At 62.4% G+C, this 13,801-nt stretch overlaps 2 protein-coding genes across 3 annotated transcripts in view; one reads left to right on the plus strand and one right to left on the minus strand.

Annotated features, from left to right (window-relative positions):
- The first annotated feature begins 2,255 nt into the window (after nt 1-2,255).
- On the plus strand, nt 2,256-7,767 carry PPM1G (protein phosphatase, Mg2+/Mn2+ dependent 1G). 2 transcript variants are annotated; one of them, XM_044421088.1, is made up of 10 exons: nt 2,256-2,401; nt 2,560-2,629; nt 2,915-3,000; nt 3,865-4,000; nt 4,554-5,002; nt 5,177-5,308; nt 5,517-5,751; nt 6,246-6,375; nt 6,596-6,698; nt 7,119-7,767. In XM_044421088.1, the coding sequence occupies exons 1-10, from the start codon at nt 2,282-2,284 to the stop codon at nt 7,329-7,331; spliced, it is 1,674 nt and encodes a 557-aa protein (XP_044277023.1). In that variant the 5' UTR covers nt 2,256-2,281; the 3' UTR covers nt 7,332-7,767. The 2 variants fall into 2 exon arrangements, with proteins under 2 accessions (XP_044277023.1, XP_044277024.1); XM_044421089.1 differs by lacking the exon at nt 6,596-6,698 and having other exon boundaries at nt 7,119-7,316.
- Nucleotides 7,768-8,960: 1,193 nt separating this feature from the next.
- Nucleotides 8,961-13,801, minus strand: part of LOC123018719 (E3 ubiquitin-protein ligase RNF19B-like) — a 5,054-nt gene continuing 213 nt past the window's right edge. The window contains exons 2-9 of the mRNA XM_044421054.1: nt 13,477-13,760; nt 12,650-12,894; nt 12,397-12,544; nt 11,788-11,950; nt 11,584-11,698; nt 11,277-11,414; nt 10,206-10,365; nt 8,961-9,320 (exon numbers count right to left, since the gene is read on the minus strand). Of these exons, the coding sequence (XP_044276989.1) occupies nt 9,161-9,320; nt 10,206-10,365; nt 11,277-11,414; nt 11,584-11,698; nt 11,788-11,950; nt 12,397-12,544; nt 12,650-12,894; nt 13,477-13,760 (1,413 nt within the window). The 3' untranslated portion in view covers nt 8,961-9,160. The remainder of the gene's footprint in view (nt 9,321-10,205; nt 10,366-11,276; nt 11,415-11,583; nt 11,699-11,787; nt 11,951-12,396; nt 12,545-12,649; nt 12,895-13,476; nt 13,761-13,801) is intronic.

Genomic DNA, 13,801 nt, shown 5'->3' on the forward strand with positions numbered 1-13,801 from the left:
CTGCTCGCAGGTCGGCGCACCAGCTGCCCGGGACGCAGTTTTATTTTCTGCTCCTTTTCCACTTAGGCTTAATTTGGAGTTCGCTTTTTTCAAAGCACACTGGGTGGACATTTTCATTGAGCCGTCTAGCACAACCCCAAGATGCTTTTCTTGCTCGGAGCTCACTTGAGGTTGTGATGTTTTGCCCAATATCCGGCATAGATTCATTGAACAGTAGAGTTAGAAGAGGCCTAGAAGGCCACCGGGTCCACCCCCTTGCTGCTGCAAGTCACCAATTTACATCCCTTTACACTTGGATTGAACTGCATTTTGCCTTGTGATGCCCACTCTCCCAGGTTGAAGAGCCCTTTGGAGCTTCTCACAACCTGCTTCAGGCAGAAATATTGTTAGTCGTGCTGGGAAAAGGGCTGTGGCTGGCAGCCAGCCTAGAAAAGCCAAGAAGGCTTGCCCACTCACTCTTGGGTGCTCCTACTGAGGGTTCTGCCTCGCCTATTCACAAGGCGTCAACTTGCCCAGAGCATTTGTGTGCACAAGAATAACTTCCCCCTGACGGCCCAGGCCATTCCTCACCAGGTTCAGAAAGTGGACAGCCTTTGCAGAGAAAACCTGTCATTTCAAGAACTGCACATTGGATGGGTGACTCCCCCTTCCCCATCCCTGTAATTGGATGAGTTGGGAAAGCCTGAGTGCATACAGAGTGCTTCAACTTTTCCACTTAGTGGATGGGATTCTGTGGCCCACCTCTTTTGCCTTAAGCCACATGTTCCTCATAGCTTTTTACAAGAGCTCAGTTCAGACTGGCAAGGGTAGGAATTTCTTGTTAGCAGGGGAGGAAATGTAGGGTGCCCTGGGATCGCCACCCTGGAACTCTTACAAGGGGCTAAAAACTGCTATAAGCTGCTCTGTCAAGTGGGTAGATGAGGGAGCCAGAGTGGAACTCTTGTCCTGGAGCCCCTGCTGCAATGGTCCAGTTTAAAGTGGGTTTTTCCAAGTACTGGGCAATCAGGATGGATGAGGGGTTTGGGTGGGGTAGCGAACTCCTATCTGCCTACCATTTTCGCTAAGGTTTAAGACAAAGCCTGAAAGGGAAGTAATGAAGGGGAGGTAGGAACACGGCACAAAATTCGCGGGGGTTAGTTCCTAAAGCACCCACAAATTGTGAAAAACCGTGAATTTGGTGCCGGCGATGGGCGCTGGCCACCAAGGCGGTGCAGGCGGGAGGCCCGGGACGGGGGTGGGGGGCGCACATGCACAGAGATCGTTTTCGTCCAAACTCGGAGGAAACGATCTCCTTGCGAGTAAGCCGCCACGCGGCGAGGCGCTGGCTTACTCACAAGGAGATTGGCTTGACTCGCTCGGAGAAAAATCCCGCGAAAGACTGAAGCCACGAACGCTGAACCGCGACTTCACAGGGGCGTGCGAACCGCTGATATTAACTTGGGCGTTTGCAAGAGTGCCCCTTTTCGTGTCGCAGCCCGTTCCTCTGCCAGAGCTGCATTGCGACCAACGGGGCTTCCTCCCTCGCTCTTTTGCGTCGTGGCCGCATCACGCAGCGAAAGGGCCCCTCAGCGGCATGGCAGGAGGGGCTGCCACGGAAACGGGAGGGCCCGTGCGGGCTTCTGCTCAAGCCCCCGCGGAACTGGCGGCCCCGGACGGCAGGGACGAGCACGGTCCGCAGCCCCCGCGGCCAGCCTGACGGCCACGGCTAGGGAAGGCTGGGCGAGGCTCCCTCCGCAGGCCTCGGGGCGCGGCTCCGCGACGGGCGCGACGCGGCGGCCCGGCCCGGCGCTCCCTCCGCCACGGCCCGCGGGGCCTTCCTGCGGGGCCCGGGGTTCCGGGCTCCCCGCCTCCCAGGCTGCTCCGCCCGCGGAGCGGGGGACGGGGAGGGCGCGCTGCCCGGCGACCAACGGGCGAGGCCTCGAAGCCCGCCGGGCCCCGCTTGCCCGGTCCCTCCGACGGCCAGCAGGGCCCGCCAGCCTCCGCGCCGGCCGCTCTGCCCGCGAACATCGCTGGCGGCGGAGCCCTTCCGCTCGCCGGGCCATCGCCTTTTTCCCGGATGCGGGGCTTGTGCTTCCGGCCGGCCGTGATCCGCCAAGGGGGACTCTATGGTGCCTGCTTCCGGTTCCGCCTCCCGGTGTCTTGGCTTCCCTCCCTCGCTCGGTTCTCGCCTGCCGCCGCCGCGCGTCCCCTTCCCTCCCTCCCTCCCTCCCTCCCTGCCGCCGCCAGCGCCGCCGCCGCCGCCGGCCCCGCCCCGCCCGGCTCGGCCTCCTGCCCGCGCGCCATGGGCGCCTACCTGTCGCAGCCCAGCACGGCCAAGAGCTCCGGGGACGGCGCCGGGTCCGGGCCGCGCCCGCTGCACTTCGGCTACAGCGCCATGCAGGGATGGAGAGTCTCCATGGAGGTGAGGCCGGGCGGGAGGGAGGGAGTCGGGGCACCGGGCTGGCGCCGCGCCGGGGCGGGAGTGCCATGCGGGGGGCGGCCCCGGCGACGCGCCCGCTTGCCGTGGCCGTGGCGCCGCTCGCCGCCGCCTCCTGCCTGAGCGCCCGGTTTCTCTTCCAGGACGCTCACAACTGCATCCCCGAGTTGGACCCTGAGACTGCCATGTTCTCTGTTTATGATGGGCACGGAGGTGAGCGAGGCTAGTGGGACGCCCGACTGGCAGGCCACCCCGCCGAGTGAGGCCGCCGTGGAGCAGCTGTCTCTTGGGCATGGGGCAGTCCACTTCTGCTCCTCCGATTTCGCTGCCCCCTGCTTGCAGGGCAGCCCCCTCAGCCCAGGCCAACAACGCAGTGAACTTTGTGGCTCTAGGGGATGTGTTGCTTAGGTTTTTCTTTTCTCCTTTCCTGGGAGCAATTGTGCTGCTTGTGTGCTGAGGCAAGGGACATGCCTCTTACTATTGGCTTCTTTACTCTAGGAGAAGAGGTTGCTTTGTATTGTGCCAAGTATCTCCCAGAGATCATCAAGGATCAGAAAGCGTACAAGGAAGGCAAGTTACAGAAGGTAAGGCAGAAGGCTTCTTCCAAGAGCCACTGTGCTTTCCATGGCCATTTCAGAGGTCATGATCAGGAGGCCAAGCTCCCTTCCAAGGGTGTGCTGAGTGCCACCCATTTTCCACCTGGTTCAGGTTATAAACTGTCTTGGCAGATTAAGCTGCATACTGTTTCAAGGTAAATCCTAGGGTATCGGTGGGGTGTTTTTCTCTACCTCTCTCGTGCCAGGTAGAAATTAATTTGCTTTCCAGACTTTTCATTTTCCATTTAATCCAGAGGACTTTGGTAGCTCTTCTAATTTGGTGTTTGTGTTTTAAGTTATTCTAGCTTCTCTTGCCCCAGCCTTTGTTTTTCTTGATGCTTTTAGTTTCTTCTTTAGTGGTGAAGTATGTTTAAGTTGCAGTCAATGTAGGAAGTCTGACTGGTTTGATATGGAATTGTTGAGGGGCTGCTAGATCATCAGTTGAGCAAGCTTTTAGATGATTAGGAACAAGCCCCAAGAGAATAACAGAAGAACAGTGCAAGATTGGGACACTGCTGTCTAATCGCATGTTTTGGCTTGCATGTTTTGTCTCCTGACTTTGGCCATCTATATGGTCTCAGGAGTCATGCGAGAATGATTCAGTCCCCACCACTTTCTGGAATAGAGCACAAACTGGCTTCGGAAAGGGCTATTCTTTTGACCTGGAACAAGGTTGAGTGTTGTGAGGGTGCTAGGCAAGACAGCACTGTCTCTTCCCCGGCACACTATGACTTGGTAAGGACTGTGTTAGAAGTCAAATGCAGTTGTGCTCCAAAATGGTCTCTGAACTGGGCAATGGTTCCCCAGGACTTCCTGTGAACTGCTCATCCTTCCTTTTGGCACTGCTTGTAGGCACTGGAGGATGCCTTTCTGGCCATTGATGCCAAGCTGACAACCGAGGAGGTGATCAAGGAACTGGGGCTCATGGCTGGGCGGTCTCGAGACAATGGTGATGAGAAAGAGGAGAAGGTAGCTGATGAAGATGATGGTAAGTGAAATGATAGCTCACTGTCAGAATAAAAGCAGAGGACAGCAGGGGTGAGGGGGATGCCCTGGTACCAGGGCAGAACAGGTAAGATGTGTCTCACCTCCACTGGGGTTCGAGGCCTAAAGAAAGCGGAGGGGCCTTCTTGATCCCATAAGCGAGTGCAGTCCATGCTGCGTTGCAGTCAGGTTGACACGTAGCACTGGGAACCTTGACTCTCCCTGAGCGGTGTGGAAGGCCCTTCAGCCCCAGACAGTGTGGCTGGTGGCCAGGACACAGTCCAAGAGCCGTAGTAAAGCCCGGCTCTATGTAAAGCAGCTTTCCTGATCGGGGGAAAAGGTAGCTGAAGGGCCTGGAGGCGGGGGCAGGGCAGTACAAGGGCCCATGAGCACCCAGCTCTCGCTGGCTGAGCTGGGAGGTGACTCTGCCCGTGGGGGTGGGCATGCACCTGTGGCGGCGCAGTCAGCGGTCAGAGCGGACAGTGCCGCTAAGCCGGGAAGGAGGTTGCGGAGGGTTGGCTGCCCTGCTGACCGGCACCCCGCTCCCCCTTGTGCAGTGGACAACGAGGAGGCCGCTTTGCTGCATGAGGAGGCCACAATGACCATCGAGGAGCTGCTCACTCGCTATGGCCAGAACTGTGTGAAAGGCAAGCTGGGGCCGCCAGGCAGAGAGCTGGCCCAGGAGCACGCCCAGGGCCCGAGCCTGAACGGCGAGGCGGGCACAGAGGAGCTCTCCAGGCACCGCGAGGGGGAGAACGGCGAGCCCTGCCCGGAGCCCAGCCTCGCTCCTGGCCCAGACACAGCTGGCGGAGGGGACATGGGCACCCTGCAGAAGAGGGTGGCAGAGGGAACGGCTGCTCCCGCTGCGGGCGAGGCCGAGCCCTCCTGTTCTTCTGCAAGCAAGGCCCAGCGAGCGGCCAAGTCCAAGTTTTTCGAGGACAGTGAGGATGAGTCAGAGGAGGAGGAGGAAGAGGAGGAGGAGGAAGAGGAGGAAGAAGACAGTGAGGTACTTGGGGTGGGGCTGTTTGCTGTATTCCTCCTCATTCCAAGGCTAGGAGCTGAGGGCAGTGTGTGGCTTGCGGCTCCGCTGCCGGCAGCTGGCCCTGGGATCTGCCCGCGGCCCAGCAGCCCTGCTTCTGCCCTCAGCCTTCCTTGTGGGGCGGGTCCCTGTCTTGACTAGGAATGCAGTGAGGATGAGGATGGCTACAGCAGCGAAGAAGCAGAACATGAGGAAGATGAGGAGGAAGATGATACAGAAGAGGCGGAGGAGGAGGAGGACATGATGCTCCCCGGTATGGAGGGAAAAGAGAAGGTCAGTGCCTGAATCGGGGGAGGCTTCATCCCGGCCGAGGATCCTGTTCTTTCCAGAGAGCTGCCTGGGCCCTTAGCGGGAGGCGGCCATGTGCTTGCGGGAGGGAGACTTGTGGGCTCTCACGGCTCCACTCTGGCCTTGGGATACACTCCTCTGGCCCACCTTGTGCTCCTGCAGGGGGATGCCTCATGGCCCTCTTTTTCTCCAGCCTGGCTCAGACAGTGGCACGACGGCGGTGGTGGCCCTCATCCGGGGCACTCAGCTAATAGTGGCCAACGCCGGGGATTCTCGCTGTGTGGTGTCTGAGGGCGGCACGGCTGTGGACATGTCATATGACCACAAGCCCGAAGATGAGGTGGAACTGGCCAGAATAAAGAATGCTGGAGGGAAAGTGACCATGGATGGCCGGGTGAACGGGGGCCTCAACCTTTCCAGAGCCATTGGTGAGCACGCCGTGAGACGGCAGGTGTGGGGGCTGTTTGCGGGGCCTCCCATGCCGCTCCAAGCAGTGGTCGGGGGTATTGGCCAGAGCTGTGTTGTCTCTGGCCACAGTCCTCCCCCTTGCCTGAGGCTCAGGCAGGAAAGTTGGGAGTTTGGGGCTGTTGGGAGCCCCCAGTCAGAGCCAGAGCCCTCTGGCCCAGGATTGCATTTCCGGAGGTGCTCGGCAAAAAGGCTTCTGGCAGCTTGCGGGAGGCCATGCAGGCAAAGTCCTTTCCCTGAGACACCGCCTCGGCCCTTGACACTGCCCTGGGGAACACCAGCCCGGGGCAAGCACTCTGCCGAAGCTCTTGTAAAGGCCACCTGCAGTCCCTCGGCTTGCGGCCCGGCGGCACCCGGCTGCGTGTGCTCGGTGCGGCTTGCTGCCGACCAGCCTTTCCCTCGTCCCGTCCCCACCCCAGAGGTGCATCGTCTTCACACAGATCTCTCCCCGCCCCAGGAGATCACTTCTACAAGCGCAACAAGAACCTTCCCCCAGAGGAGCAGATGATCTCGGCGCTGCCAGATATCAAGGTGCTGACCATCAGTGACGAGCACGACTTCATGGTCATCGCCTGCGACGGCATCTGGTAGGCAGGCCTGAGCAAGCCTCCCCCTCCCCGCCTGGGGTGGCCGAGTCAGCAGCGGGCGGTCCTACCGGGGAAGGGCCCCCCCCAGCCACGCTGGCCTGAGCAAGGGCGCCGCCACACAGCCCGGGTGGGCTGGGGTGGTTGGCGGAGGAAGCCCGCTCCCCACCGGCTTTTGGAAAACCTCCTCCTCCCCGCTGACGGCCCTTCATGCTCCCATCAGGAATGTAATGAGCAGTCAGGAGGTTGTGGATTTTGTCCAGTCCAAGATCACCCAGAAAGCAGAGAGCGGAGAGCTGCGGTCCCTGTCGTCCATTGTAGAAGAAGTGAGTTGGAGGGCCCGAGAGTCTGCGGCATGCCCAGTCTGGCTGCCGTGTGGGGCAGCTGCCCGTTGCGCGTGAGCTCAGGGCCTGCTTTGGCAGCGGTGTGCTGAGCAGCTGTGCTCAAGTGCCACACCCAGGCTAGGCCCAGAGTGCAGGAGGCGGGGTGCCCGGCCCACGGTCCAGCCTGAGGTGCGACAGTGCACAGTGCCGGCCCGCGCGCTACTCACGCCGTCTGGGGCACTGGCAACCAGGAGGTTGCTCGCTCGCAAGCCCAGATGCCGCAGCCAGTCCCGGCTCGCTCACGCCAAGGGCTTCCGCACCTCGCGTGGGCCTGCCTGCACCGCCCCGGCCCTCCTCCCTCCTGCTCAGGGAGAGTCTGGGATGCCGCTGGCAGGTGCTCACGTGAGCTCTCTCTCCCGGCAGCTCCTGGACCACTGCTTGGCCCCCGACACATCCGGCGATGGAACCGGCTGCGACAACATGACCTGCATCTTGATCTCCTTCAAACCACGCCCCAGCCAGCCTTCCCCGGCCGCTGCAGCCGAAGGGGGCAAACGGAAACTGGAGGACGAGGCGGCGGCAGTGGCGGCCGCCCCAACGGAAGAGAGCTGTAGCAAGAAGGCCAGGCAGAACTAGCAGCCAATGGGCTGGGGATTGCCGGAGCTCTCGCTGGACTCTAGTTTTCTAAATGATGCTGAACTCTTGCTGCCCGACGTGGGCATTTTTTAGCCTTAGGGAGGCCAAGTCCGTCTGTCTTTGTGGGGGAGGAGGAGGAGGGCTTCATGATGGTCCCACTGTTCTTTGAAACCATTCCAAAGAGTGAAAGGGGGGGGGGGCTGGGCTGCCTGGAGGCCAGCCCACCCACCCTGCAGCATCGCCGTGTGGTTGTTTGCCATTTCCGTGCCTGTGACGTTTCTGTTGGCGGGAAGCAGTTTCTAATGTGGAGGTTTCGCAGCTGTGCCCCCTATTTAAGGCCTTCTGTTTTTTTATTTGTGGGACTGGTGGCCAAGCCCCGCTTTGTGTCGTTCACTTTCAACTGAGATTTTTTCAAACTAAAAACCGAAAAACTGAACCGGGAGTGTGTGCTTTTGTGTGGGGGTGGGGGTGGGGGGGCAGGCGAGCCCAGCCAGGATCTGGGACGCAGCCCCTTCCTTTCCTCTTGCCTCGCAGCCAAGCTGGCCTTGCTGCTTCAGAGCAGGGCTGCCTGCCCCACAGCCGGAGCTGCCAGAGAACCTCTGACGGCACGGCACAGATGGCAGCATCCCCGCCTTTTGGCTGCCTGGTTCCTCGCTGAAGCTGTGTGCGCACACAGCTTTATGTTTATCTTCCACCTTTGGAGGCGCTACTCTGAGCAGCTGCTTTTCCAGGCTGTGTGCGTGCGCATGCGCTCCTGGCGCATCCCATGTTCCTGTTAGGGCATTGCCTCGAATGCCCTTAGGTGCTTCTCTGAAGTAATGGTGTGGAATGTGCGGTATCTGGTGCACCTCCAGCTCCCCACTGCTTCAGGAACCCTTTCCCAGTGCTTAAAAGGCGAGGTTTACCTTTGAAAACCGAAGGCTGGGGGGCACAGGGCCCCTTACCCCCTGCGCTGAGATGCCTTCTCCCCTGAGGATGGGCTTTGGACAGCCGCTGCATGCCCAGCCTGGGGCTGCTGGAGCGGTCCTCCCGGGCTCAGCCTGGCACGCCTTTTTCCAGCGCAGCACCAAGTCAGCCCCCCCTCAGCCTTGGCGAGGAAGGCACCACTTCGGCACTGCACAGGCTGGCGTGTGGGCACGGGCTGAGGGGCCCTGGGCTCCCACAGCGGTGCGCCTGCCTCTGAAGTGGGCAGGGCTGGCAGGACAGGGGCTGCGGAGGCACAGGGGCAGCCGTCTCTCGGGACAGGGTGGCCTCGCACCTGCATGTGAGAACCAAGTGGCCACCTGCCACCACAGGACCTCCGGCGGTTCGGAATGGCCCGTTGCCTGGGCTTCGCACACAACTCTCGCAAGGGTGGGGCTTTCGCCTCCCACCCCCATCCCCCCACTCCGGTGCAGGCTGAGGGGCGGCCCCAGCACAGCTTCCCCACGGAGCCCCTCACCTGCCACAGCCCCTCTGCGGGTCCCAGTCCTTCCCCGGGGGCTCCTGGGGCCTGAGCCCCACTCTGTTGCGCCAGCCGTGTGCTGAGACGGTGGCAGCTCAAGCCACTGCCCTTCTCCAAACAGGTCTCCTTGCCCCACTGGCCAGGCCCGGCCCGGCCGGGCCCCACAAACGGGAGAGGTGCGGGTCAGTTGGCCTCCGCGACCGGCTGCAATTTATTGCCTCAAAGCCGTGAGGTCTGAGCTTACACTGGACGGAGAGGGAGATGCGAGGCGTTCAGGCGGGCGGGTGGGCGGGTGGGCGCTGGCGAGCCTGGCACTGCGGCAGGTGGGCAGGGGGCTGGCCTTCCCCGGTCCACGGTAGCGTCTGTGGCTGTCGGTGCTGTGGCTTCACTCAGTGGTCACCCCTGCCAAGCTGCAGCTGTCGCTGGTGTAGGCCAGGGAGTCTGTGGAGCAGCTCCGCTCACCCGATGCAGCGCTGCAGAGGCGATGCTCGTGGGCAGCGGGTGGCTCGGCCTCTATATCCACCTGCACCACGTTCAGCCCGTCCCTGTGCAGGACAGAGAGCAAGTGGGGAGTCGGGCCTGGGCCAGGTGGCCGTGCGCGCCTGATAGGGCACATGCCATCAACCACTGTGGCTCGGAAGGCAGGGTCCGGACTTCCAGTGCCCCGGCCACGGCTCGCCACTTGTGGCCTGCCCCACTGCTAACCCGTTTTCAAAAACATGAATTGTAAGAAATGCGAAAAACACAAAACTTGAAATTGCTACTTTAAAAAAAACTGGAAGAATGCTCTTTGATTTTCTTTCTCAAATACAAAACAGTTTTAGTACACAAATTTTCAATAAATCCTGTGAATTGTGCTGTTAAAATTTAAGTCTCCTGAAAGTTTCCATTTCAGGCACATCAATGTCTCATTCTGAGTGCCTTTTCCTTTGCAGATTTCCCCACCAGTTCCCTGAGGTCAAGTGTTTGAAAACTTACTGCCCCAGGAAGCAGGTGGCAGTGCTTGGGGCCATGGGCCTTTTGCAAGCGATAGGAGGTGCAGCCTTGCATAAGACTGTGTAATTAATTATATTGCATAGCACTGTTGCGATATTTATCTTAAAATACACAGTACACATTGTCCATTTCATTTTTTCAAGAAACTGACCTGTACACCACTGTGCCCCTCCAGGGTCTGTGCCCGAGGCAGCCGCCTAGTTGGCCTGGCGGTCGCACCGGCCCTGCAGGGCCCAACCCCGAGAGGCCTGCATTCCAAGGCGGTGCGACGGAAGGGAAGGGTGAGGGGCACACGCGGAGGACGGCCAGAGCCGCCCCCAAGCTGTGCTCGGCGTGCGAGCAGCAGCTGCCCCTCCCCAGGCCACGGGGGCTCCGCCACACTTGCCATCCTTTTCCGGCCCAATCTGCAGAAGCCCCCTCCAACCCGGACTAACCTGTAGGAGGCTGTCTCCGTGCCGGCAGCCTGGCTCTCCAGGCGCCTCTGGCATGGCTCCTCTGGTCGGCTGGTGCTTCGGCTGGGCGAGGGCAGGGCACGAGGGCGCCCCCCTGCCTCGGCCACCACAGGAGTAGGCAGCACAGCCAGCAGCTCATTCACTGGGATGGGCAGAGAGAGAGCGGAAGCTGCTGCAGCCCTTCCCAGCCCACAGACGTCTTCACAGTGCCGGGACACCTCTGCAGGACTGCGGGCACGGAAGCCCAAAGGGTGGCCACCGCTACTCCTCAGGAGCCCGAAGGAACAGCACCCCCAGTGGTGCTGCAGGCAAGCAGGCACCACCTGGGCAGGGGCTTCCAGTTAGCCACCGAGGCCCACCTGGGGACGAGAGGAAGAGGTGCCCCGTGGCAACCCAAATTGGCCTTTTGCACATGCAGCCTGGCTACCTGGGAGGCAGACTTGGCCAGTTCCCTTGGCCAGAACAGAACCAGTGTCTTAACTGGCGAGAACTGCCTGGCGGGCTCCAGCTCTTTGGCAGTCTACAGGAACGTAACGGACTGAATGAACACGTCCCGGTGGGCTTCACATGAGAATGCAGCAGCTGCCACGCTGTCAGGGGAAGGCACCCCCCACTTTGCTTGCACCCGCAGCGGAAGGCGGGGCCTCTTTGGCTTCAGGGAGAGCCCTTCCTGGGAATGCCGTGGCACAGAGGGACACCTGGGGCCTGAAAGCCCTCCCTGCCACAGGCACTTGGAAGCCATGCAGCCCAGACAGACGCGGCTGCTTCCGCTGCAGTCTGGGGGGCCTAGGAGGCCTGCCTGGCTTGGCTGCCCAGGAGCTGCAGCGCGGGGAGGGGCTCACGCGGGCAATCGAACAACCTGGCAGGTCACCTCAGGCAGAGTGATCGGCCGATCCATCACTTTTCTCCTAGAATTAGCAGCACTTTTTGCAGAGATCAGCACACGAATTTAGGCGTCAGTTTAGAGAGGAGCGCGTAACGGATGATTTGCTGGGCAGCAACTGTGAGGTGGCCCTGGACCGGGCCGTGTCTCTCCCGCAGCGACTCACGTACATTTGGCGGGGCTCTCCAGTTCGGTGGCGTTGAGCTCCCCAGCCTTTCTCGGAGCACTTCCACACCCCCAGCGGTCCCGGCACAGGGAGAGCAAAACGACCCCATACACGTAGGTGAGCATGAGGGGCACCCCAATTCCTGCCAGCAAAGAGCCCGTGGTGAAAGCCTGCTTTGCCCGACGGCCGCCGAGAATCAGGTGCCAAGAACGGCGGAACTTGGCGCCCTCGCCACCCCCTGGCAGTGGCACTCCCGCAGGGCCCTCCATGGCTCCAGGGAGCCTCGGCCTGGGCCCACTGGGGGCTCTTACCAACAGTAATGGCCATGACAACGGGAGAGACGACCAGCGAGAGGAGGATGCTGCTGCCCACGGAAAGGCACTGCTGGCAGCTGGACAGGTTGCTCTTGCGCCCGTGGCTCAAAACCTGGAGGGAGGAGGGAGGAGAAGTGGGAAGCGGTCCCTTCAGGAGCGGAGGAGTGCCGCCGGCCCAGCCCACTGGCCCATGCGCCTTACCTTCTTCCCCAGGTAGAGCGGGATCCCCAGGGTGATGACAGGCACTGCAAGGCCAGCCACGAGCGAGATCACCATGGGGGCGCCCAGCACCATGCCCAGCTGCCACAGGAGCTTCCGGGTCTGGGACCATGGCCTCTTTCCCCAGAAGGTGCAACCAGAAGGGCTGAGGAGGGAAGACAGCAGAACTCAGTGGCAGGGGACCCCTCCTCAGCTCCCAAATCTGCAGGCTGGTAGATCTTTACATCCAAGCACGAGTTCAGTGGCACGTGTATGCTGACCTCTATTTCTCTATAACATAAACATGCCAGGGGAAAGCTCCGTGTGCGTGCGCATGTGCACGGCAGGCCCTTGTACAGAAATTAAGCCTCTCTGCTCGGTCAGCCAGCTGGGCAGTACATTCTCTCGCTAGAGCATGGTGCCCAATTCTGCACACCGCTACCCAGAAGTCAGTCCCTAAGTTCACTAGGCTTGCGCCTGGGTGTCAGCCTCAGGCCGAGTCCCAGCTCTTCAGCTGACTCCTGCCTGCCCCTCATGCCAGATCCAGCCCTGCAGAGGCCCCAGCTCCACAGAGGGCCCAGCCCAGCGCGCACCTCCCTGTCCCAGCCCCACCTGAGGAAGTGGACGTCTGTGATCTCTCGCATGCAAAGCCAGCAGAAGAGGCAGCCGCAGACGGTGCAGCTCATGCGGTTGCAGCTCCCGTCCTCGATCTTCGCGATGAGAGCCCCGCAGCGTGGGCACGCCTTGATGGCCTCCGCATCTGTGGGGAGAGGGAAGGTGATGCAGGCGGGCGCGCCTGGGCCGACGGGCTGGCCCACGAGAGCCAGAGGGGCCGCTGCTCCCCAGGTGGGGCCTGCGCACTCACCCTGGGCAGCTGGCACCGTTGCCCCTGCCCCGGCCGCCTCCTGCTCCTCCTCATGGATCAGCTGCACGGGGAGCGCCGTGGCCCCTGCAGGAGCCTGCTGCGGCCCCCACTGGCATGCTGCCTGCTCGCAGGAGGAGCCCGGGTGCCAGGGCCCACGGCAGTGGTAGCAGAACTCCGTCCCACAGTCTTGGCGGCCGCAGATGAGCCGGGGGCACTCCGCGCAGCCGTAGGCAATGACCGCATAGCTGGGGAGGAAGCATGGTGCTCAGCTCTTCTCCAAGGGCCGCCGTGGCCAGAGCACCCCATACCCAGAGCCCACCTTTGAGGTCCCGTTTTCCTGCAGCTTAGGCCATGTCGGGTATAGGTGTGTGGGGGGGGGCTCGATTCAGACCCGCATCCCAGCCCAGGAGCTGAGGCCCGCGTTTGGTCAGCCCGAAGCGCAGCCCCTTCCTCCCGGCCAGCCTCTGCCCGCCACTCCCTCCCGGCCTCAGCAGCCTTCCGAGCCGTCAGGAAGGCAGGCGGGCGGCGACCGCGGGGGGGGGCAGGCGCGGGGGGGCCCTGGGCGCAGCCGACCCTCCCCACCGCGCTCGGGGGCGGTCCAGCCGCGGCGGGGCTCCCAGGCGGAGGGGCCGCGCGAGCGGCTCCGACTGGCCCCGGCCCCATTCACGGAGCCAGCCCCCTCCCCGCCGCCCAGCCGGGCCGCTGCGCTCAGGGCTCGGGCGGCCCTGCGCGGCCTTTCCGAGCGCTGCCCCCAGGCGGAGCCTCCGGGCGCGGCCACGGCCGGCAAGCGCAGCCCGAGCGGGGCGCGGGCGCGGCTGGCAGCCCACCTGCAGTCCGGGGCCGGGCACCACCGCGTGCCCGGGTCGGCGGCGAGCAGGCGCCAGAGCAGGAACTCCTCGTACTTGTCGCGCAGGGCGGCGTCGGGCAGCAGCAGCTGGTGCACGTCGGCGGGCTGCAGCGTGGCCGGGCAGTGCGGGCAGGCCACCGGGACGCGGCGCTCGCTGATCTCCAGGCGCAGGTAGCGCTGCAGGCAGGCGCGGCAGGCGCGGTGCGCGCACGACGCGAGCGCGGGGAAGGCGCCCGGCGGCTGGGCCAGCAGGCACAGCGGGCACTCCAGCAGCGGCGCGCCTGCCGTCGCCGCCGCGCCGCCCC

This window comes from Varanus komodoensis, unplaced genomic scaffold, assembly GCF_004798865.1.
Source record: "Varanus komodoensis strain SLA01 unplaced genomic scaffold, ASM479886v1 scaffold114, whole genome shotgun sequence".
Taxonomy (NCBI): Eukaryota; Metazoa; Chordata; class Lepidosauria; order Squamata; family Varanidae; genus Varanus; species Varanus komodoensis.